Genomic DNA, 26,138 nt, shown 5'->3' with positions numbered 1-26,138 from the left:
GAAGAAAGCATCTAGAGTAGGATGTGCAGGATACATGAAGGCAGTGGGAAGGGGATATGGAATAGGAACTAAACTATAATGACAAACGTGCATAAAAAGGCCACAAACAAAACACACTACTTTGTATGCTGACTTAATAATGACCATCTTCTCTAGAGATAAAATCTTCTATATCCTCTATGTTGGGGAACAGGAACTATTGTTATTTTTTAAAGTATCATTTCAGATCGTCAGGACATCACTCAGTGAGTTATATGTTAAGACAACACTCAGGCTTGGTGCAATTTAGAATGATAATTAAATAAAAGTGTAAATCTATTACATGTGAACCAGAAAGTGAGTGCCAAGGTGTTACTAAAAGCTAAATCTCAAGACGACGGTGAAGACAAATAGAGCCAGAAATTTAAAGGAGCAAAATGAGCTGCATTGGCTCAGCAATGTAATGTGCTCCAGTACACTCGTAAGAATAAAGATATATTATTGGTACCTAGTGTTATACACAATATTAAAGCCAAACTATTCTTAGTATACTGACCAGAAGGATTAAAAAAGTGTATTGTGGAAAATTTCTGGCCAAACAAAGGTGAAATGGAATCATTTAACAGGCAAGCAGAAAACAGTAGGGATTCAACACCTACAGTGTTCGATGTGAATTTATCATCTATTTCTAATTTATCTTTATGTAATACAGATTATAAGCAATTTCCACTCCAAGAAAATTTTCCCTTCTATACAGTACACATCTGTGAACACTAATTTTTTCCATCCTTTAGCTTAAATGGGCATAAATCTGTAATTTTTATTTACATAAGTAAATACTATATATTTTGGATTATTCAAAATGAATTTATATTCAATAACATTTTGGCAAAATGTATTTCATATTTTAAACTTCTGGGAATTATTTATTGATGCATACATTTATAATTTAGTAGAAGGAACATTTTATTGTGCTAACATATACATAATTTTAACCAGGCATAATTTTAAAGCACTCATGCAAATATTACTTTTATAAATGATTAGAATACCATGGGTCCCTGAACTTGTTGAACTGGATGACCTGACAGTAAAATTCAGTTAAAGCTCTTGGCATTGGTGACACCTCTTCCCACTCTGACCTACTACTGTGGTAGACCTGCACTTCATCTGTGATCTCATCTGGTGCATAATCTCCACCTAATATGTAAATCTTATCCTCAATCCCAATTGCACCTGCATTAAAGCCTGCACACTCAAAAGAGCCTTCTCCTTTCCAAACACAAGTATCGGGACAAAAACTATATACCTTATATGTGGAAAGATCACATATATAAAGGGTGCAGTTCACCGGGACAGCTTTAATTAAAGTAGCATGAAAAAACTGCCCAAACTCTGCCACTAGTTCAGACCACTGGTCAGTTGTAGCATTGTATTTAAAAAAGCAATCAAGTGATGGGTTGAAAGCATCAGCAATCTCTACCTCAGATCCAAGGACATAAATGACATTCTGGCATGCACTGGCTTCTGGGTAGTAGATGCCTCTGGGTAAAGGGCTAACTGATGTCCACTCTTTGGACAGTGGATCATAAGATTCGACATCTAAGAGACTTTTAATGTCCTGGGATCCTCTAGTCTTTCCACCTATAACAAATAATCGATTGAGGGCCATGACTGATGTATGCATGGTTCTTGGGGTTTTCATGGTTGAAACCAAGAAGAACTCATTTTTAATTGGACAGTAGCACCAGGTCTGGTCAGTGGCATCGTGGTAAGACTCTGCAATATGTAGTCGGACTTTTCTACAGCACTTCCCTTTGCAACCACCTGTCAAGAATATTTTCTCTCCATAGCTAGACAGACTAGACCCTGGCAAATCAATCAGATGTGACTGTGGCAATATTTTCCAGGCGTCAGTTTTAATATTATAGCAAAATGTATATTGATTTTCTCCATTTTCCTCTGTTTTATGGATGAATATATATTTTTCAGTTGTGGATGGTCGAGCATCAGGAAAGAGGCCACTAGAACCTTGTACACACTTAATAGCATCCACGATGGTTTCAAGACAGTTTGTGCTTTTGAGTAAATACTCTTCATTGAGCAAACAGTCTTGAAGAGTGCTCTCAGATAACTGATGTAGTCTTACTTTTTTAATCAAGTGAGGCAGGTGCTTTTGCCTGGACTCTAAGTTGTATTTAATCCATGTGAGGACAGCCTTCAGGACCGTTTCTTCTTCAGGTACATTCAACTCATCTGCTTCCAGACACTTCTGCAGCACTCCAAAATTCATCTCTAAAAAGTCTTTGGATTTAAACAACAAATGGAAGTGATGTTGCACAAAATCCAAAGCGTGACTGAACAACTGGGCGGAGCCGTAGCTGTCTGACAGAGATAACAAATGCAGACAATTGACCAGACTGATGCTTTTTATTAAAAAGTCACTGCAGGCTTTGGACAGGAAGGAAACCTGAAGAAAGGATGACAACTGGAAGAACATTTCCACGTTATCATCTGTTATTCTTGTTTTTCCAGTATAGGCATAGTCAAGAAAGGCCTTCACAGCTCTGGAGGACAAGTTAGTAATAGTAACACTGCCATCATCTCTTTCTTTCATGTTTACTTCAAACATAGCCCTGAAATAAATTAATGAAAAAAAAAGCACAAGTAAACAGAGGTATTTTAACTTAACTGTTTCCAATATCACTACACACATGCTTGTTTCACATTCACATAATTTAGAATACACTTATAAGATTTAATGGCATCCTAATAACTTACCTTAACATTTAAAATAACCACAGGGTATAATACTTACCTGCTGATGTATTATAGAAACTCCACAATAAAAACATATACAGTATAGCTGAGCTACAGAAAGACATAACAAAAGGTTGTAAAGTGGTTCAAATTTTATACATTGGCTAGTTCTTACATATAACACAGTTTTCTTCAATGGCACATTAATTATAATCACTAAAAATTTCCAACATACACTGCTCAAGGTCTTAGACTTAAAAAATTTACAGGAAACACAGAAAATGAGAGGCCCACGGTTACCAGTGATTTTTGTATTGCTCTGTGGGGAAATCTGTCAAATCAGACTTATAATGAAAAGGGGACCAGGGAAGTAATATCCAAAATATAAGCCATACAAAACTAAAAATCCAAACCTTCATTTTTGTGGTAACAATCACAGAAAGACAGAGAATGTTCCCTCAATTTGAGTAATTATACCAGCTTGAAAATTGAAAGGCAAATCTAAGGGATTGGGAGAGACAAAAATACAGGGAATAAAATGTATTTTTCCTGTTTAAACTAGTTTCTTAACTGTGCTGACAATATAAAAGATGCTGTGGTGATTTGATTGAGAATGTCCCTTGTCCCGAATTGGGCCAGGTTTGAATACATGGTCCCCAGTTGGTATAACAATCTGGAAAGGATTAGAAGGGGTGGCCTTGTGGAAGAGGTGTGTCAATGGGGGAGATACAGGGCTTCAGAACAGCGGTGCCATTCTGAGTGTGCTCTTGCTGACTGACTCTAACCTTCTGAACCTGTACGTCAATTAGACTCTTTTATAAGTTCTTTTCGGTCATGTTGTCTTACCACAGCTTAGAAAAGCAACTAAGAAAAATACTTTTGGGGTGCTATACCAGTGAGTATCCAAATATTTGCATTTGTTAGTATTGGGGCTAACTTTTTGCTTAGAGTCTGTCGTGCAATCTTGCAAAATAAATAAATAACTTCATCATTGCATAGTATTAAGAAATCAAATGTTTCCTAAAAGTACCCCTCTTTCCACATTTCTGTGTGTCTGTCTATGTATCTGTCTACTAACCTATTAAGGTTTTATTTGTGTGTATGGGTGGTTTTTGTCTGCATGTAAGTATGTGCACAGTATGTGTCTAATGCCTGTAAAGGACAAAAGAGGCAATCAGATTCCTGGGAACTGGAATTACAGGTGGTTATGAATTACCATATGAATGCTGGAAAATTGAATCCAGGTCTTAACCACTGAATAATTTCTTCAGTCCTTGGATTCTATGTATTTTCAATTTGATATCAGCTTCTACATCCTTGCAGAAGACACATGTAAGATCAAATTCCTATTCTTTACCCTACTCTCCTACTTCTTTCTCAGATATGGCATGTTTTTATAAGCAGTTTCTATAAGACATAGTCCTTGATTTTATATCTTAATCATAATGTTTGCTATGTAGTGCAAACTGACACTTCTACTTTACATTCTCTCAATGTATTTAGTTTTTTTCAAATTGTAGATATTATAAATTGATGGTTTATTTTAAGAGTATAAATGATTAAATTTCTAGACATAGAGCTGGAGAGATGGCTCATAGGGCTTAAGAGCACTGGCTACTCTTCCAGAGGTCCTGAGTTTAGATACTAACAACCATACAGTGGCTCACAACCATCTGTAACAAGATCTGCTCTGCTTTTCTGCTGTGTATAAAGACACAAAACAAATCTTTAAAAATTTTTCTAGCTACCTTTGTATATATTTTCATGTATTCTGCTATATAAAGCAGTTTAAAATTTAAAAGGAAAACTATTACTCTATTTTAATAGTAATTTTAACAATGGAAAGCAGACTCAAAAAGTGAGGAAAGGATCTGAGGCTCCATTTTGTTGTATATTATTTACTAATATCATTAAATTTATTTAGCTTTATGATTGACAGCTGCCCATCTGCATACATTATGCACATGTAAGAAAACTGTCAAAGAATTGACATATAGAACTATTTAACTAAAATAAGTTTGATAAGAGCAGAGGATTACAATTACAAATTCAAATGTTTGTAAGAACTTTTTGTTGTATTATCTTGAAAATACTGTAGAAAAACCATGCTGAATACTCAGAACAGGATCTTTCTTTTTTTTTTAAACAAACTTTTTAATGATTTATTTATTTATTATATATAAGTATACTGTAGCTGTCTTCAGACACACCAGAAGAGGGCATCAGATCCCATTACAGATGGATCTGAACCACCATGTGGTTGCTGGGAATTGAACTCAGAACCTCTGGAAGAGCAGCCAGTGCTCTTTCCACGGAGCCATCTCTCCAGCCCGAACAGAATCTTTCTATGTTTTCAAACAAGAACTTTATTGACTAACATTACCTGAATGTAAAATAAAACATGTTAACCATTTATACATTATTTCCTTTATAACCTCCAGAATGACATTATATATTACTTCCTATTTTTTTGTTTCTCTAATTTCCTTGTCTCTAGAGAGGAGACCCATTTCTGAAGGGGATAAGTGATTTGCCCCAGGTCATATAGATAGTAAGCAGGAGACCCAGGATTTAGATCAGGGCTTATAAACTAAGAAACTAAGTATGTAAACTATCAAATAGACAGAGGCCTGTGAACAAGAGGCCACATAAGTATAAGGGACACCCTAAAAGTTACAGGGAAGGAAAGCTGTGCTTAAAAGAAGGGAAGACAAAGGGGCCCTGGGAGCAACAGAGTTTAACATTGGGGGCCCCAGTAAAGCTCAAAGCATACCTTAGAGTATACGAAGAAAGAAGGAAAGAAAGAAAGAAAGAAAGGAAGGAAGGAAGAAAGAAAGAAAAAACAGAGTTTCACTAAGAAAACAGCTAGTTCAACACTGCTGGAGCCTCCCTGGCCAAGGACACTGTGAATCACTGAGCTCCAGATTCAAGGCAAGACCCCACCGAGAACTGCAGGTGCTCAGCAAGACCTGCTAGCTAAATATTAATGGCAATACAGAAGGTTTGGAATTATACATTTATATAAAGCAGGCTTTGAATGAATGATTCAAAATAGAACAGCACAAGGTCCTGGGTTCGGTCCCCAACTTAAATAAATCATAAATGCAATATAATTACCACCTTGCTTCATATATTAAATCTTATTGTTTTTACCAATCTGTTGGGAGATTAAAACCCTACTTACTTTTTCTTCCCAAACTGGACCTAACAGAATAACGAGTGAGCTTCCCGCAGTGTGACTAGGACGGCTGACTGCAGTCAGCAAAGACGCCTGTTTCTTTGTTGGCCAGGAGACAAGCCCCACAGTACTGTGATAACACATCTGACCTCACAGCAGCAGAAACCTACTACCATCATGACAATCTTCCTTTCTCAGCCTCCCCAGAGCTGACACTGCATGCATAAAAGGAGAAAAAGAGTCTTCTGGGCTGCAGTTCCTCCCCTGGAAATCGCATAGATACAACTCAATTATTTTCTTCTTGGTCATAGTTTTTAAACTCAGCTTCTATTTTTCTTTTCATTTTTTAATTTCACCTTTTGCTAACCATATATCAACCAGGGATTCCTTAAAGTTGATCCCATATGAACCCTACCCAGAAGAGCTCAACGCACTAATTTTAAGGATCTTTGGGAAACCTGTCCTGGGAGGACTCTTGTTTTTATAGCTGTAGTTTAAGATTCCCTACTGAAAAACTATTAATAATATAGTTTTAGTTAAAGTTTTTTTTTTTTTTTTTTTTTTTTTTTTACTAAGAATTAAACATTATAGCAGCTCAGGGGGCATTGAGTATGGTTGTAAAATATAATGTGTTTTCTCATACATACAATCAGGGCACAGATGGGGGTACAGTACCTGAAAAAGTCACTGCATGCTGCCAACACACAACGATGACATGGGATTATTTCTTCTTTCATAATTATTTTGAAGTCATAAAAGACATTCTGTTCTCTGAAACTCTGTAGCACACTTAAAATTTTCTGGCCATGATCTTCTGATGTAAGGAAATTCTTTTTCTTTTCAGATGAGATTCCATTCCATGAGCTTTGTTCATTTAAATTGTATGAATTATCCATAGCCAATTCCACCTGTTCTTAGAACCAAAATAAAAAAAAGCGTGATAGGAAGCTCAGAAAGTTTGACCTCTTCAGGTTGGCAGCATAGCTTATCAGGTAAAAGCTCTTGCCATGCAAGTCAGTGACCTAAGCTAGACGCACAGACCCCATGTGAAGTAGAAGAAGAGGGTCAACTCTTCAAAACTATCTTCCGATATCCACGTTTGTCACAATCCCCCATAATCATTAAAACAATGTACCCATGGTGTTAAATTATAAGAATATTCAACAACAGCCAATATGATAGTAAACTTTACTTTAAATTTGTTTTTCATATTTAATACTAAATACTTTTTGAAATTTCATAAATGTGTATTTGAATTGAGAAGTACATAATTGAGACCTAAGGTTTATGGTTGTAGGACTGTGTAAACTGTAGGAAAACCTACTTTCTTTAGAACTTCACTATTTACCTCAACTTACTGTTCCTGAAGTAGTTCCCATGTTAGTGTACACTCTATACACCCCTGTCCTTCTATGAATGATCTACTGTAGCCAAATAGTGATGTACACACTACATATCTTCTAATTTAAACCTTAACCCTGACTTTCACAAGAGAACTGGCCTAAGGGGGGGGTGGCACCAGAATTTGGTGATATTAGCCACTTTATAGCTATAGTGGTTTGAATAAAAGTGGCCCCCAAGGTTCATTAAAAAGTGGCATTATTAGGGGGTATAGCCTTTTTGGAATAAGTGTGGCCTTGTCAGAGTAAATGTGTCACTAGGGGTGAGCTTGGATGTTTCAAATGCTCAAGCCAGGACCGGTGCTACTCTCTCTCCCAGCTGCCTTCCCATCCGGGTTTAGAAATCTGGACTTCCTGCCATGATGATAACAGACTAAACCTCAACTGTAAACCAGCCCCAGTGAAATGCGTTCCTTTGTAAGAGTTGCTGTGGCCATGCCATCTTCTCACAGCCACAGAGCCCTAAGACAACAGCTGTTAGTTAGAAAGAGCAGAGTTTGGTCCCACTTGACCTATTTGAAAGCAGAAAGAAAAATAATATACTAAGTACTGTAGGAAGGATTCTAAATATAAGGTAAAAAATGCAAAACAGCAGAACCAGATACTCAATGACTCTCCAAATAACGAGTTCAGCTCCAAATACAAAAGTGATAACAGTCAAAATTAAAGAAATGAGAAGCAGGTTAAAAAAAAAAAAAAAGACTGAGAACTAGGGAAATCAGAGAAACAGGAAAACAGATTCCCTAGTGTTTCTCTCGTAATTATCCACTGCCTTAAAATCCCCCAACACTTAGAGGCTTAGGACCATTTATTCCTTTCAGAGTACTGGGGGCTTAGCTAGAGGTTGTTGCTTCAGGTCTGCACAGAACTACACAGATGGTCAGATGCTGGCACCTGTGGTTGAAGTCATCTGATGTTTGCTATCTTCAATGGCTCTTTAAGGGGAAGTATCAATAAGAATGGCGGAAGAATTAGAGGTGGGGTGTGTAGAGCCTAACGTTGTGTTTAAAAGAAAGGACATGGTTTGTATAATTTTTCTTTTCTATTGATGGTGGTGCATGTGCCACAGTGCAGGTTGAGACCAGAGGACAGACTCAGGTATCTGTCCCCACATTCCACCTTATTTGAGGCATTTCTTCTTATTTGGCACTGAGTACATTAGAATTTACAAGCTTCTGGGAATTCTCCTCCCTCTGCCTCCTCTCTCTTCTGAGAAGCACTCAGATTACAGATGTCCTTGACACGAGATAAGGGTCACATGCAATTCCTCACAGCTTTGACAAGTGCTTCACCCACTACCATTTCTTGGGTCTTTCGTCACTCTATTATTTTTTAAAGAAATTCAGCAAGGTCAAGAGTAAGTAGGAACTTAAAAACCCTGCTCTTCTGTTTTGGGTGAGAAAAACATGGAATAGGTTAGTACAGAGACTGATGTGAAAAAAAAATTGAAAATGTTAAGAGTTTAAATTCAGCATCTGTATCCATATCTCAAAGCAAAGTCTCTAGACCCTTATACAATAAACTGGACAATGACTTTATGTGCAAAACTTCCACTCCCGTTAACAGGTGAATATCGACAGGCCAACAAATGGTTAGAACTTCTGTAGCTGCCTAGTGATACAACAACCCTGGCAATAACAGTGAGACAGTCAGACACTCCCTGATCCAGAGAAAGACAGAGGCCATGGCTAGGTCATAAAGGTAGAACATTTCCAAGATGGGCGGCTTCTTCCTCACCCTCCTGACTAAGACAAAAGCCTGGCAGCATGAATAACAACCTTGTAGCCATTTTGCCTCCTACCTGCAGGTCCACTTCTGTTTCAACAAGTTCAAGGCTGGATCAAGACAGGTTACACAAGAGTTGTTGTCCAATCAACCATCTTATCTTTATTCAGACGGTCCAACCTTAAACTAGGAAAAGAAAACCCTTCAGTGACTTTAACCCCCGCCCCCCACTCTTGAGAAGAGACTGGATTTTCTGGCTTGTAGGGTTTTTTTCTCTGTGTGGTGTGTAAGTATGTTTCCTCACCCTCAGTACACACCATTCTTCAAATGCTAATTCCATCTTCTCCTGTTTGCCCTGTGTGAGATTTCTCAGCAGCCACCTGTTGTGCTTGAGAAGTCTTTAACTGGCAGAGGAAACAAACCTGACTGAGACCCCAGGCTGTATCATTAGGACTTTGGATACTCTTTACGGCCTTCTCACTCAATGTTGATAATAATTCTTTAGGACTGTTACTAATAATACCTTCTTTAAAACAGAAAGTTGGGACTTAGATAAAACAACATGCCTAAGAACACAAAATGTATAGAAAAACACTTGTTCATCTGAAGTCCATGCTTTCTAGAGCATTCTAACCCTCCATTTCAACACCAATCAAAAGCTTAGCAAGCAGTTTTACAGCTGGGCAGAGATTGCACACACCTATAATTCCAGCACTCAGGAGACAGAGACAGGTGGATCTGAGTTCAAGACAAACATGGCCTATAGAGCTGGTTCCAGGGACAGCCAGGGATATCCAAAAATACCCCGTCTCAAAAAAAAAAAAAAAAAAAAAACAAAAAAACAAAACTGAATAAAAAACAAATAAAAACAACAACAAAGAGAAAGCAGATTCACTTAAAAGATTTTCTCATAAGGTTCTGCTCAAAAGATGCCACAGTAAAATGATGCCACCTTTGAGACAGGGTCTCACAATGCAGCCTTGACTAACTTTAAATTCAAGGCTTCTGTCTATTACCTTATTATAATTGTCAGGTTTAAAGGAAACTCCAATTCCATACCCTAGCCATTCTGACTTCCTCCTCGACCCTAAGCTCCTGCGGGCCTGCTCACGGGCTTCCTGGTCCTCAGCTACTCTTCCTCCTTATAACTATTCTCATTCTCTATTCTCTCTATCTTTGGCTAGTTTCCATTTTATCAGATAGCCCTAGCCACTCTGCTGACCATGTTCAGTCTATTTCTCTCTCTCTCCCTTTTGGACTCTTTCAAATGCCTCTGAATATTTTCTCTCTTGTATACACACACACACACACACACACACACACACACACACACAGAAACAACCAACCCCAAAACTCTTCCTCTTATTTATACCGTAGAGAGGTCATGTCAGCAGCTTCTTTACTGCACCTCTTTTTTATGCATCTGTGACAAACTCTCATATACATCTTGGCTTTCTGCATGAGACAGATGTGAGGGGGCACAGTATAAAGGAACTGTTGACATTACTCAACAATATGGTTAAGATTTTCATTGTAGATATGATTGAGAGAACAGCCAGAGGTATCTGAAAGAATTCACCATATTTAGCAGTCTGGCTTTTAGTTGGCAATCCTTTATTCAACCTCGTATAGAAATGAGCTGTCACAGTCTTGAGACTTAAGAGTGATTCCAACTTAATCCACACTCTCTCTGTGCTGTTCCTTCATTACTAACTACTATGCAGAGGAACACATGTGCTACGTATTCCTGGAAGTGACTTCAAAACAGACTACAGCGAAATTACAACAATCAGGTAAAAAACTTAATAGCTCAAGAATGAGGCTTAACAACAAATCCTTGTTATAAAGTAATGACTTTATTAAGTAATTTATAAAATAAAATAAGGCTGGGCTATGCTTTACCTCATCTGTGCTTTATTTCATTAGAGCATCCAATCACTAATATCTAGATATGGAGTTTACTACAGAAAGTAATTATGCAAAAAGCACTGTATTATTGAGGGTTCTCTAGAGTAACAGAACTGATGTGAATGGTGCCCCCCCTATAATATTATATACAGGGTTTTTGGAATGACTTACAGGCTAAACCAACAATGGGTATCTATGAAGGGAAAGTCCAAGAATCTAGTAGTTGCTCAAACCACAAGGCTGGATGTTTCCGTTTCTGTAGATGCTGGGATTCGGAAGAAGTAGGCTCCAATGCCAGTAAAGGAACGGATGTGCTCTAGGAACTAGAGCTGTTGTGGAGAATATGGCAGACATACTATACTTTCCACAGTCTCCTTTTTGTGTTTATTATCTAGTGCTGCTACTTCTGCATACTTTGCATTCTCTTTAAATCTTCCAACTACTTATACAAATCAAATACCATTATTATCTCTATTTTATAGGTGAGGAAATAAGGTGCTGCTACTTTAAGTACTTGGCATACACTCACATACAGTTAGTGGAAAGCTGGTATCTGGAGGCCTTGCCCTCATCCACTACAACACCAGTCTTTTTGAGGATGTACTGTTGACACCTAAATGATGGTAGAACATTGGTAGGAGAAATTATATAAAGCTGTCATGTGTAAAAGGAGTCTTTTGGCTTTAGAAAATTACAATTATCTCCAGTCATCATGAACCTAGTCATGTTCCTCTTTGGTCCTACTCAAAAAAGGGCCCATGTCACCACACGATCATTAAAAACAAGGCGAAAGGCACTCCAATAGGATGCAAACCAGAAACCTGAATTATTATATTTACTGATAAGGGTAGTAGTGCTTGCTGTCTTTATTCATCCCCACATTGCTCACCGTAGCTGTAGCTTTCTCTGTGTGCTTCAGATACTTTGTCACATTATGAGGCTTTTACAATATTCAAATCTTAAATAGCACCTTATGCGTTTAACAGATAAGGTGTTATATCCAGATAGCAATGTCTGTGTGTACCTGTGCACTCAAGATTGCCATGTAGCTGCGGAAGATTTGAGAGGTGTGTAATATCACAAAAATGTTAATGGAAAAAAGTATGGATCAGACTTAATCCATCTTTAGGAATACTGAACTAATGGACAATGGTTGTGTAGATTAGATTACTGCTAGCCTTCCCAGATCCTTCCTGACTGCCTTAGAAAGGAGACAGGCTGAATCAGCATGACACCTATCTACCACCAAGCACTCAATCTACACTCGTTCTCCACTTAGTTCAAATGGACGTTCACAGAAGAGCACCGACATTCATTCACACGAGCAACCAAGGAAACAAAGGCACCAGTGTGACTGTAGGAAGAACAGCATGGGGCATCAAGGTTCGTAGAAGCCGTGCCTCGAACCCTTGCAGAGCAAAGCTTAGCGGGCTTGCACTGACACTGTTCTCGGCTGGCCCGGGGTAGACAGGGAGGTCCGCCTGCAAATGACAGGGAAGGGTCACCTCCTGGCCGCCGCCAAGTAGAACTCCCGGGGCAGCAGGGCTCTCTCTGCGGAGCGGCACCGCAACCGAGGGGTCGTAGGAGCCTGGCCTGCAACAGCCGGATCCAAGCCCACCCCTCCTTCGGACCCCACAGCTTACCCACCTGCAACTGCAGTCGGTGAAGTCTCCACCCAGGCCGAGCCTGCAAACTCCGGCTGCGATTGGCTTGTGCGACTGTCTGGTTAGCTCTTCCTCCAGTGTGAGCGGCTTAACAGTTCTGAAACGCTCTGGTCCCGCCCTTCCCGAGGCTCGCGAACTACGCTTACAAGACGTCACCTGGTGCCGCAGATCTCTGCATGAACTCTGAATCTCCGCCCCAAACGGCCATGCCCATTTCCGCAGGAGACTTCCGGGTTGGGGGCGGAGCAGCGTCGAGCCACGCCCCCACGCGCAACCTTGGTCAGTGAAATGTCTCAGCCGGGCGTCTAAGCTACTTCCAACAGAAGCCTGAAAAGGGGTGGAGCCTGGCGAGGTCCTTTGCGAGGCGCTGCTCCTTCGCGCAGACTCTGTGGTCCAGGGGGCGTGGCTACATCCGCGTCCGCTCTACCTGTCCTGAGGATCCGCGGTCCAACTGGACGGATGGTGTTCCCCGCCAAGAGGCTGCGCGTGGTGCCATCCATGGAGGGGGTTCGCTGGGCCTTCTCCTGCGGCACCTGGCAGCCAAGTCGAGCTGAATGGCTTCTGGCGGTGCGGTCGATTCAGCCCGAGGAGAAGCAGCGCATCGGCCAGTTCGTGTTTGCCCGCGACGCCAAGGCGGCCCTGGTACTTGAGGCCTGCGACTTTGGGGAGGCGGGCCGGGCTGCGGAGCCCCACGTGCGCTCATGGAGTTGCGGGCTCGGAGCCGGCTGGCTGGGGGCTCCGGAGTACGTGCGGACGCCTTCGGCCTTAGTACCCTCGAAGGCCTGGGCACTCACAACTAGTCTTGCCTTGTGAGGTTGCCAGTAGAGACCCTTACCCTAATATTGGAGGCAGGGCCTACGGAGTAATCGTTTGTTTACTAATGAATGCACACACACACACACACACACACACACACACACACACATTGCAACTTAAAAGCCTAGACTCAATAAGTATCCTTTCTAAGCAGTGTACTTATGCGATTAGTAGATAGCAGTACATTCCCTGTGCTTTATGTCTAAACAGGCCGGTCGTCTGATGATAAGGAAATTAGTTACAGAGAAATTGAATATCCCTTGGGATCATATCCGTCTGCAGAGAACTTCAAAGGGGAAGCCGGTTCTTGCGAAAGACTCGTTGAATCCCTATCCCAATTTCAACTTTAACATCTCTCATCAAGGGGATTATGCAGTGCTTGCTGCAGAACCTGAGCTACAAGTTGGCATCGATATCATGAAGACTAGTTTCCCAGGTGAAGGTTCATTTTTACATGTTACTTAAGGACATGTTAAGTGTTTTTGTTTCAGGTCTTAACTATTCGGCAGTTGTAAACAAGGATGCTTACTATAAATACAGGTCTGGCAATACTTAATTTGCTGACAAAGCATTTAACCAGAAAGAATACATTTCCTTTAACAATAACACTTATCTATAGATATAGTAGATTCTACATTACTGTACCTTTTAAACTCTTTAAATTGTTAGCTACATCTTTACAGGTATCATATTTTTCTAAGTATTTTTTGTTCCTTCTTGCTGTTACAAAATAGGCGAAGCTGAATTACAAAGGTGAGTTTATTTAGGCTCATTGTTCTGGGTTCAGGGAAATCCTTGAGGACTGGGATAATACATTTATTCATGAGGGTGGTATCCCTTTGGCCTTGCAATGCTGTTATATTGGCAATTACATTTCAGCATGGATTTTGAAGGTAAGAAACCTTTTTGAAACACAGCTCCAGTGAAAGGACCTGGTATTGTAAAAGGCTTATTCTAAAAGAACTGCTACTGTGGAGCAATCAGGACAGTTTTTGGGAATAGTCCACTTGGGTTTGTAGCTCTGGGGAAGCTTCATAGGAACTTTGCTATAACTAGACGTTAGTGGAGAGGCCATTAAACACTTAGAAAAAAATATAGCACAGTTAGACAGTGCCTGCCTGGAAATAAACAGATTTTACAACCCATTTTGTGCAGTGTTGCCTGTGGTTGGTACTGAATAAGGAAGTCATTATTAATTGAAGTTTTTAATGGTGGGAAAGTATGGGGCAGATATTAAAAATTTTGTCTCCTGTTAATTCTTTATTAATTCTTTGACACCCAGCACGTTTGATTAAAACCTTTTCCTTCCCTGTTCTAGTTTAAGTGGCTCAAAGCTTATTATATGCGCAGTAACACAGAGGACGAGATTGGTTCATCTGGGACTAGTGTCCTGACATTACCATCCCACTCACTTTCACACTGTGATTGGTGCTTCCTTTCTTAGTGCAGCATCAGTTGGCTTTACTGGTGATTCATTGGACCAGGATAAGCCAGGAAGTTGATCAAAGCATATTCTTCAGTCTTGCTGAATGATGGAAGGTATAATTTTGGATAGAAGGGGGGAGGACCTACTTTGACAGCTTCTGAGACAGAGTTAGCATATTGAAGGAGACAATTCTCTTACCCACATTCTGTGTGTGTCTGGAAGAAATGTCATGCAGGAATGTGAACTTCCTTATTACTTAAGCCGTGTTGTCTAAGTACAGCTCATTTCCCAGTAGATTTAGGCTGTGGGAACTCAGCACAAATTGTTCAGAGTATATATTACTCATTTCTTATTTCTTATTTACAAGTAGTTTACAGTTTTAGGTGTAATAAAGGTATAGTTTTGTGATTCAGTTTAACAGTATTTACAAAATAATTGTGATCAGTATAAAAATATTTTAAGTTCAGAAATTGTAGGAATTCTGTTTGCATGGTTTTGCAATTTCATGTTTGTGTTTTTATTATAAAATATTTTGGATAGTAATTGGCACAATAAAAACTAAAATATTTTGACAAACAATTCTAATTTTAATTAACCCAAGTAATTTAAAATGACTGTTACTATGTATACTGAAAAACTTAAGTATTCCCAGCACTTGGGAGGTAGAGGCAAGAGTATGAGCTGCAATCTACCCTGAAGTACATTGAATGACACTCATTCCCGCAGACTTGGCTACAGAATTGCTCTCTAGAGGAGCTGCTGCATTATAACTACAAATTAAATTTAGTTGGTACAAATTAGGCCTGCATATTACTGAAGAGAGGAAAAGCCTGTTTCTTGTCTCCTCTCACACCCTTCTGAACTATTATATGCTTTTAACTGGTTCTCTAGTTAGGGCTAAGCAATCTTTTGAGATGGACACCAGTTTTAAAGTTGTGAAGTAGGTTCTCATTAGATGTATACTAGAATTCAACTCCTACTAAATATAACTTTGTTGCTGTGTTCTTTTCCTCTTTCTATTCTCAGACAGGTTACCATTCTCTTTTTTTTCTCTAGTTTTCTTGGATCATTCTAGTTTCTTACTACCTTTAATTAGATGTTGCTCAACTCCTTCTTACGTCCATCCTCTCCTTGATAGCTCTCATATTCTTTGAGAAGAATGGGTAGCTTATTGCTTCAGTTTTAGTCTATATGTGCCTGCGGTGCTGATAATATGCATGGTGGCCGGAGGACAATCCATAGCAGATGTCATCCTCAGAAATGCTACTTACCCCTTGGGACAGGATCTTAGCCTGCAGCTAGGTGAGCTTGCTAGTGTCAGCCTGAGGGTCCCTGCGATTTCCTCCTCTCCAGCACTGCAATTCCCAGGCTGTACACTGGTATTTCAGGGCCAGTGTTTTTACATAAGCTCTAATGACTGAACTCTGGTCTCCATGTTTGCACTTTTACTATTTGAACTTTCTTTATAAACAGCTGAATGGTGAGTTTTAACTGAGGTGCTATTATAAAACATTTGTGCAGAAGACCTTGTCTTAAAGTGCTGTACGTGGGCTTTGAAGCTCTGGTACTATAGCAAGTTTTATTTATTTATTTATTTATTTATTTATTTTAATAGGCCTAGAATAGTAACTAAAGGTATTGTTTGTGGGTAATTTTCTTACGAACTTTTATTATGTTTAAAATAAACCAGTTGTGTGATTTTAATTATATAGAACATTTGGTGAATAGCTGACCTTCTTTAATAACTAATCTCTAAGAAGGATCAAGTTTTTCAAAAGTTCACGTTTCAGTCCTATACCTTTCTTATGTGTATATGCTATGTTCTTAATATTTTGTAGGATGTTTAAATAGATTGCAATAGACATCAATATATATAAATAATATTAAGGAATTACCTATATGTATGCCCAGTAATTACGCTTACATTTTGGGAGGTGAATTAGTTTTTCTACTGAGATATTCTAATGGTTTTTCTTTTAATTTTCTATGTAAACTGGAGTAAACTAGAATTATTTGCCCAGTGTGCATTTCCCTTATAACACCACAGGGTGGTGCTGTTGCTCTTTAGTTGAATATTTTAGAGACTTACAATTGCTTGCTGTTTATTTTGTGCTTAAATATGTAGGAAAGTGTACACACTGGTATTTTTTTCAGCCATAAGTAATGAGTTATACTATTGCTTGGTTACCAGTATCCGAAATACAAGCTAAAATGTTACTCTTGATTTCATTTATGGTTAATTATGTCAGAGTCTACTCAAAAGAGTTTGTCTTTTAAATTTTGTGGATATGGGTTGTATGGGTTTGTAAATTTGGAGGCCGAAAGTTGTCATCAGTTTCTTCTTGTCGCTACCTTTTGTAATGCTTGTGACATAACCTCTCACTGAACCAGCATGCTGGTCAGTGAGCTTGGGATCAGCTTCACCTTCCAACCCTGCTCAGACAAGTGACCTTTCTGACAGTATTGGGTTATAGACACTGGCACCTTCTGTACCTTTTATAGGTACTGGGGAATCCAAGCTCAGATCCCCTGCTTGCCTAGCAGCCTACTCATTGAACCATTTCCCATGCCCCTCCACCTTATCAAAGACTGGGTGCCAGAAACAGTGAGCGAGTCAGTTATTACTGAGCAGTATCCTGTAATTCTCAGTAAAGGGAAATGACCTTTGGATCACTGTCTCCACATGGTGATATTCTCTTGTTAGAGGATTCCCAAGGTCATCAAGTTCTACAGATTTCTAGGTTAAGGAAAGAGGACCTGTTTTAAAGACTTGACTATTGAAGTGGGAACCTGGGGGAGTCATAAACATTTTTGCACAAATGCTGGCTTATAATGTTTCCTTCTTTTACTTATTGTAAAAGATGTATGTGGTTACTGCAGAAGTTCTAAACAGTACAAAAGAATACAGTCATTGTGTTCCAGATTCCCATGTCTATATGTATATATTGATTTTGTTTTCCCAGTGGTAATTTCAAGTAAACAGTATACATTGTTTATCTGCCTTCTGGTTACAAAATATTATAAAACAGTTGTTTTCTTTTTCCCCTCAGTAATGTAGCAGGTCAAAATATATCATGGAGAATTTGTTGTGAATTTCTGAAAAAGATTTTGTCATATGTAAGAATTTTGTCTTAGCTGTTGAAAATTTAGAACAAGTTTGATCTGTGAAACAAAGGGTTGTGGAACACGTTTCAGAAGCTAGGTTTTTTTTTTTTTTTTTTTTTTGCCTAGTTATCTAACTTACAATTTTACAAATTCCTATTAAACTGCTTCTTTTAGGCTAGCCCGGGCTTGTTATAGTGAGCTTTCTTTTAATTTCTAGCTAGTTTTGATATGCTGACATTTCATGTAAAAGTACTTCTTTTGTTGTTTTTGTTGGTAGTAATAGGAATTTAATTCAAGGCCTTGCATGTGCTAGACAAGCACTCTACCCCTGAGCTACAGGCCGCCCTCATGTGTGATTGTTTTCTGAATAACTTGTCCTTACTGCTTGGGTCGCTCAGTAGTTTCAGTGAGACAACAGCGTTTTAAGTTTTGTTTTTATTTTTATTTTTAATAGAATAACCTTTTAATTCTGTATTATCTGATTTGACAGGTCGTGGTTCAATTCCAGAATTCTTTCATATTATGAAAAGAAAGTTTACCAACAAAGAGTGGGAAACAATCAGAAGTTTTAATGATGAATGGACTCAACTGGATATGTTTTACCGGCATTGGGTATAATGCTTTTTTAATTCTATAATCAGTTGTCTTCACTAGAAATAAGAGTGAAAGACCTGTCGTTACCTGTTTGATATAAATGGACAGTTTCCTAAGAACTTTGGGACTTTTTAAATCTATATAACTATAGAAACACATGAACCTTATTGAGCAAAAAATGTCACTTCACAGTCTTTATATTTATAATTTAGTTAATTCTCTTCCCAACCTATTGACGATTAGGTTTGTTTGGTCATTACAGTTTACATTTGCGGTATCTTAAATAATTCACACAGACTACTATGATGAGTTATGATGCTGTTACAGTGAGCAAAATAACAGTTACAACTTTACAGCTATAACAAACATCAAAATCTAAATGTACTGTATCTATGAATGTTTTGAAGTTTTAGCTATTGAATTTTCTAAGAGAAAATGTCCCTTTTTTCCCTCTAGGCACTGAAAGAAAGCTTCATAAAAGCCATTGGTGTTGGATTGGGATTTGAAATGCAGCGGCTTGAATTTGATGTATCTCCATTAAACATGGACATTGGGCAGGTTTATAAAGAAACACGCTTGATTTTGGATGGGGAAGAAGAAAAAGAATGGGCCTTTGAGGTAAGACATTTACGATAAATTATTATAGCTAAGACTTTCCATATTTATTCACATATGTGCAAATAATCAGGATTGTTCCTGGAATTTATAAGAATGTCAGCAGTGAAAAATACATAGCTATTTTGAGCCTGTGTAGCCTCAAAAATGCATAAGTAAAATCAGATCATTAAAACTCTTCAGTCTTAGCAAGCCATTATGGTGCTTGCATTCATTTTCGGTATTTGGGATCTCTGTTAATTGGAAGCCAGCCTGGTATACATAGGGAGTCCCATGCCAGCCAGTTACATGGTGAGACTGTGTTTCAAAAAAACTACAAGAATTCCTTAATTCAAAAATGAAGAGCACTGTATAATCAAAGGAGTTGGGGGCTTGTGTTTTAAAATGATACTGTCTTTTCTAGTTAGGGTGACTATCCCTATGTTAGAACAGCATGACCAAAGCCATTTGGGGAGAAAGTTTATTTTATTTGGCTTACACTTCCACATCTTAGTCCATCACTAAAATAAGCCTGGAACTCAGGCAGAGTAGGAAACTGGAACCAGGAGCTTATACAGAAGCCATGGGGAGGTGCTGCTTACTGACTTGCTCAGCCCACTTTCTTGTAGAACACAGAACCCAGCAACCTCAATGAGCTGGGCTCTCTTATATAATCACTAATGAAAATGCCCTATAGCCCAATCTGAGGGAGGCTTTTTATCCCCAATTGAGGCTGTCCCTCCATTCTGATTACTCTAGCTTGTGTCAAGTTGACAGAACCAGCCAACACATGGTTGTAGTAGAAATTAACAAGGTTTGTTAATATAAGAAATACTTAATCTGGTTTGCACACTACTTGATTCCAAGAGAGGCGAGAAAGTGTGTGTAGAGATGTATAGAAAGTAAATGAGATTTTGAAAATGTAAAAATAATTATGCCTAAATTTATGTTTTAGAATCTGAATTTATTTTTAATTTTTTAGGAAAGCAAAATAGATGAACACCATTTTGTTGCAGTGGCTCTTAGGAAGCCTGACGGATCTAGACATCAAAGTGTAAGATTTTTTTTTTAAAGTTTTTCTAAAAAATAAAATGAATCAATGATGCTTTTGGTTACAGTTAACCAAAATTATAATTTATCTTACATTAGGGTAGGGGGTATAGTTTACAGATATTTTAAGATTAGCTGGTATCCCCCCCCACAAAAAAAATAACCACAAAACTTTACAAGATCACATTTTCTTTATATTTAAATACCCCTGAATGTTACAGAGGAAAGTGTTCATAGTACTGTTATATTTCCAATAGAAATTTAGCTTCACCACTGTCTTAGTTGTAACCATAAATTATTTCTAAGTGAATTAGGGTTGTATTGAATATAAATGGCACCAGGCTGAAGGTTGGTGAATACTGATTTTATCTTAATTAAACATAGTCCTAATGTTCTAAACTGTCCCCAGAGGTTATGTGAGACCTTATATCATAGTGGGACTTAAGGTTGGGTCTCACTTTATTTAAATCATAATTGGTGTATATTTCTAGAAAAAACATGTAGACCACAGATGATTTCTTTTGCAATAATTTTGTCATAGAGTGACTTTTAAGAGTAGTAACAGGTTAGAACTGTTACTTGCTAGGAGATGGTGTGATTCGTTCTATTATTCTCAAGTCTCAGCTTCATGCTCCTCTTATCTTTTTTGTGAACTCGTATCCATTTATTACCTCTTTATACATTGTTTTGTTGTTGTTGCTAACCTCACCTTGTTAGTGCTGCTCATATGTACGTGGGCCATGATCCCCAAAGTAGATTGACTGAGTTCCCAAGGGTCAGGTATCAGGGGCTCTTCTCTCACTTGTGTAGGTTTTGGTGCGCTGCATTTTGTGGAGGTCTTGTTTAGGTAGCTGCAGGCCCTGTGAGTTGTATGGACCACCATGCCATGTCCAGAAGTCAGCGTTTCACAGATTTCCTCATGTGCCCGCTCTTAAATTCTTTCTCTACTCTTGCTTGATGTTCTCTGAGCCTTAAATGTAGGCAAATTCATATAGATGCTTCATCTACAGATGAGCACACACTTATTTATATTATTATGGCATAATGACCAGCTGTTAATCAGCCTGTTAGTTGTTACCCATTACAGAAAGACCAAGTTGGGGCTGGAGAGATGGCTCAGTGGTTAAGAGCACTGACTGCTCTTCCAGAGGTTCTGAGTTCAATTCCCAGCAATCACATGGTGGCTCACAACCATCTGTAATGAGATCTGATGCCCTCTTCTGGTGTGAAGACAGCTACAATGTACTTATATAAAATAAATAAATCTTAAAAAAAAAAAAGACCAAAGGGAAGAGCACAAGAAGTCTGAGGATATTAACGTAACAGAAAGCAGTTCTACTGATTGTTAGTTTAACATAATAACAACAGTAAGGTTCTCTGGAGCCTGTGCTCTTTCCAGTCATGAGCTTTTGGCCCAGTATTACATACAGTACCAAGCATGAAAATCACCTTGTGGTGGAGGCCCCAAGTGGTTGGTTCCCACTGTGACTGTCATGCCACTATTACACAGTTGGTTAGATGTACTTTCAGTACTTCTGCCTCCGAGTAGAGCATGCTGCAGCAGTGCACAGTAGGAAAAATGGGTTCTAAATCTAAGTTCACAATTTAACTTGTGTGGTCAGTTTGTGCAAAGGGTCTGATCTTCCTGAGCCTCAATTTCCCATCTATAAAATGAGATAACTATATCATAGCATGGTCTACTGAACTTTGTAAGATAGTTTATAAAGCTCAAGTATTATTTAATATGAATTGATTGCCCCTCATCTAAAATGCTTTGTGCTCAAAGTGATATTGGATTTCAGAGTTTGTAATTTTAAACATATATATCATTTATAGATATTATGTATACCCTATGTAGTTAGAGCAGATTAGCATAGCAGGCACACTTTAGGCAGTTTAGAAATGTTGCTGGTGACACACTTGTGCTTACTGAAATGAAAGATGTTCAGATTTCTTTTCTGTATGTCAGTTGAGTTGGACTTTCTGCACATCATTGAGTCTTTAAGAACAGTACTACAGGTAGTGGTTTGTTTGAACATGTTCCTGTTTTACAAGTTTTATTGACAACACTGGTATAAGAAGTAAAAACCATACTGTAGAAGTTTTACTATGACTTAATACTAATAGCTGGAATTAGTTCAAAATTATAAAACTGATCATATAGTTAATATAAAGTACAAAAATAAGGCAATCTTTGTTTTTGTTTTTGCTCTTAGGTTTCATATCAAGATGATTCTAAGTCATCCCAGAGGCAGTTTATCGTTCTTAACTTTAATGATTTGATAGCATCTGCTGTTCCTATGACACCTGAGGATCCTTCATTTTGGGACTGTTTTTGTTTCTCAGAAGAAATTCTAATACGAAATGGTACCAAGTCATGATAGGATTCTCTGAGTAAGGAAATTAAATGAAAAGGGTGATCTTGTGTATTCACTGAAATAAATTGCCTGATGTGATCAAATTTTATTGAACAAAACATGTTTAAAGACACAAATGCTTTTTAGGAACACATTTCCAGCTCAGTGGTTCCATTGGCTCCATTCACAGCACTGGGCATATTTACTTCTTCCTTCCAGAATTGTAATGAATAGAAACGATGACAGAACCTTCCAAGGACAAATGTGCGTTTTCAAAGGAAAAAATAAAGTGTAAACAGGCTGAAGGCAAACATTTTACCTTAATTGTCAGAGAACTACTGTAAGATTACTGTTATCTTTCCAGAAGTTTTTGTTGCAAATTAATTCATATTATCTTTTCTACAAGTAGGACATATGATTTGTAGGTACAGGAAAAATACATTTGTCCTTTGTAACTACTTATGCTGCATCAACTTGGTTTTAAGTTCCTCTCTTTTATGACATTTGTTTGGGCCATAGCACAAGGCTTAAGTTTTCAGCATTACAATACTCATTTTGCCTTGACTGCAGTAACACAAACTGCTGCTGGGACTTCCAGGTTATATCTTTATAAATTTGTAACATTTTTTTTAATTTATGATAAATTAGCCCCCAGAGATTCCATCAACTCAGGTGTGTCTGTTTTTGTTTTTGTTTTTTTTTTAAACCACTGTCAAAAGTAGACTGTTGGAGAGAAAAAAACTAAGCCTGTTGTCTTACTTGGGGTTTCATTGCTGTGAAGAGACACCACAACCACGGCAGCTCTTATAAAGGAGGACATTGAATTGGGTCTGGTTTACAGGTCAGTTCAGTTCATTCTATGGCAGGAAGCATGCTAGCGTCTAGGCCTTCATGGCCCTGAAGGAGCTGAGAGTTGTTCTCCTGTTCCGAAAGAAGCTAAGAGAAGACTGGCTCCCAAGTGGTTAGGAGGAAGGTTTCAAAGCCCATCCCCACAGTGACACACTTCCTCCAACAAGGCCACACCTAATAGTGCCATTGCCTGGGCCAGATTCAAACCAGTATACCTTGTGTGGTTTGGGGAAAATTCATTGACATCACACCGCTATGGCTGAGGAATATGTACCACAGGGCCCTCGTTTCCGTGTTAGGAGTTTCAGTTGTCTGTCATTACTGTGGCATTTGAGAGACATTGTTATTTCCTGCTTCCAGTTGGTAGAAGTGGGGTGATTGGTTCAAAGGGTTTAAACAGACAGCTCCTGAAGAACTGCACTTGTGCTCCAGCTCGTCGTGCTTGCACAGCACGCGTGCCCTCTGGTCCAAGTGCAGGAGTCACTGGCTTTTATTTATCGGAAGATTGGTTTGTTGGTTTTGTTGTTGTTTCCTTGTATTAAATAACTATAACTGAAAAGTGATAGTTTCATTCCTTTCATTATAAGTGAGGTAAAATGACATTGTTAGTGGTTATGTGTATTTCCTTTTTATGAACCTGTTGCTCATCCTCATTTGCTTTTATTTACTAAATACTTAAAGTAAACATAATATATTAAAATGCCAAGACCATCATATTGATGAGAGAATGTATTTATGCTTGTACTGCGTGTCTTCAGGAGTTAGTCTTGTTGCTGCTAAATAGCAGGAAGTAGAATGTTGTATTTATTACTAACATTAAAAATTGTGTGTAAGTGCTATAAAATTACTCAGTAAACTTTTTAAGTTTTATTGGGCATGCTTAATTATAGAAGGCATAGAAAATCTTGTAGCATTTCTAATAGATGAAGTATTGTTTTACCCTGCATGAATACTGAAATGAAAAATTATCTGTCTTATCATTATAATAAAACGGTAATAATTTTAAAATTTTAGAGGCTTCACGTCCCAGATTTTGTGCTTTTTAGTTTTTTTTTTTGTTTTTTGTCTTTTATACTCTTCTATTAGATCTGTTAGAATCAGATGAGATTTATTTTACTTTACTACTTATAAATTTTCTACCTTCTCCCATTCCTATAACAAGTTGGTTCCTCTTAGTTGGTATGCTTTGTTTTTTATTATTGCAAATAAGGTTTCTATTGCTCTTGCTTGCCTTCCGAACTTTAGGCTGTGATGTCCTTATTGCAGGTAGAAACCTTTTCTCCGCTCAGCATTGCACCTGGTACTGTCTTACTCGCCTCCCCCCTTCACTTCCCTTTTTCACTGCTGACATTCCATTTCATAACCTTGCCCGAGGAGTGCTTGCCTCTGTCCTCTGCTTTTTCCTTTGTCTGGTAACTTTTACATGTACTTTCTGTGGTGTATAACAGTTAATGTCTTCAAACAAAGGTGCATAATACAAAGTTTTGAGGATTTGTAAGAGGAAGGGAAAGTTCCTTGTACAGAATGATATAAGAACATAGTTGTTTTCATAAATCATTTACCCTTCTGTATTCCAAGTTTACCTTGCTAACAATGTTTATTTTGACCTTTTTCTGAGTATTTGGTATAGCCAAATAATGAATTTGGTTCTGGCCTGGAAATCAGTGCTGATTCTTATATGTCTCTTTGATCCAAAACCAATGTTTACGTTTTACCATACTGTGCAATGTATGGCTTGGTGGGTCTTAAGAAATTTTTATGCAGGAATTCCTATGGGTTGATTTAAAACATGAAAAGGGTGTGTGTGTGTGTGTGTGTGTGTGTGTGTGTGTGTGTGTGTGTGTGTGTGTGCACATGCTATTTTATATATTAAGTATCTTTTCTATTAAAAATTATCAAAATTCTATTGCTCAGTATCTAAAATCTATTAAAGAATTGGGCTTATATAATTCAACACTCAGTAGTTAAAATATTGCCATCTAAACTTTTGAAAACCAACAGATGGATATACATAGAGTTATGGGAAAAACAAAAACTCTATAAAGCAGTTCAACTACTTATTTTTAAATAAGATATGAAGACTAATGAAGTTCTGTCTGTCTGGATGGGGAAGGGAGGATGGATAAATATATAACCATAGGATTGTCAGAGAGTTTAGTAAAGATAATAAGTACATCTTCTATTTTTATAGCAAACTGGCTATGTATCTTATATAAGATCATTTATGGTAGAGTCTTTCAGTGTAAGTACATTACATTTATCAGCTCATTGATCATTGTAGCTTTAGGAAGTTGTTACTTTTATTTGAGTCATGGGAGGTAAAGTACTGTAACAGACAACAACTTAGTAAGAAGTTTTGAGTTAGTTATAGTTACTTTTACTGTGATAAAAGACCATGACCAAAAGCAACTTCAGTTGGAAAGCGTTTGTAGTTCCATATAAGAATACTTCATCAAAAGCAGTGAGACAAAAGCCCAAGCAGAGCACGAACTAGGAGGCAAGAGCTGATGCAGAGGCCAAGGAAGGGTTACGTACTTGCTCTCCATGGTTTGACCATATTCCCCTTTCATATTTCCCTCTTCTTCCACTCCTAATGACCTGCTAGTTTGCTTTTGTTTTTGTTTTGTGTTTTTCTTTTACTTGGTATTGCTTTTGTATGTTTGGGGTAAGGGCTGTTTACTGGAGCTTATCTACTAGCACTAAATGGTTTTAAGATCCTATTGCTCAAGACAT

The 26,138-nt window shown here is 38.1% G+C and overlaps 2 protein-coding genes across 3 annotated transcripts; one reads left to right on the top strand and one right to left on the bottom strand.

Moving 5' to 3' along the window:
- Positions 1 to 761: 761 nt before the first annotated feature.
- On the bottom strand, positions 762 to 12,677 carry KBTBD3 (kelch repeat and BTB domain containing 3). Of its 2 annotated transcripts, XM_080932539.1 has the most exons (4): positions 12,598 to 12,623; positions 9,119 to 9,228; positions 6,593 to 6,825; positions 762 to 2,615 (listed from the first exon to the last, which is right to left on the bottom strand). In XM_080932539.1, the coding sequence occupies exons 3-4, from the start codon at positions 6,811 to 6,813 to the stop codon at positions 1,013 to 1,015; spliced, it is 1,824 nt and encodes a 607-aa protein (XP_080788665.1). In that variant the 5' UTR covers positions 6,814 to 6,825; positions 9,119 to 9,228; positions 12,598 to 12,623; the 3' UTR covers positions 762 to 1,012. The 2 variants fall into 2 exon arrangements, with proteins under 2 accessions (XP_080788665.1, XP_080788666.1); XM_080932540.1 differs by lacking the exon at positions 9,119 to 9,228 and having other exon boundaries at positions 12,598 to 12,677.
- Positions 12,678 to 12,993: 316 nt separating this feature from the next.
- AASDHPPT (aminoadipate-semialdehyde dehydrogenase-phosphopantetheinyl transferase) lies at positions 12,994 to 24,383 on the top strand. Its single transcript, XM_080932051.1, has 6 exons — positions 12,994 to 13,256; positions 13,641 to 13,866; positions 18,452 to 18,573; positions 19,012 to 19,173; positions 20,132 to 20,203; positions 22,416 to 24,383. The coding sequence occupies exons 1-6, from the start codon at positions 13,074 to 13,076 to the stop codon at positions 22,578 to 22,580; spliced, it is 930 nt and encodes a 309-aa protein (XP_080788177.1). The 5' UTR covers positions 12,994 to 13,073; the 3' UTR covers positions 22,581 to 24,383.
- Positions 24,384 to 26,138: the final 1,755 nt, after the last annotated feature.

The sequence above is a fragment of the Micromys minutus genome (assembly GCF_963924665.1).
Source record: "Micromys minutus genome assembly, chromosome: 18".
Lineage (NCBI taxonomy): Eukaryota > Metazoa > Chordata > Mammalia > Rodentia > Muridae > Micromys > Micromys minutus.
This window is presented reverse-complemented; position numbering and strand designations above follow the sequence as displayed.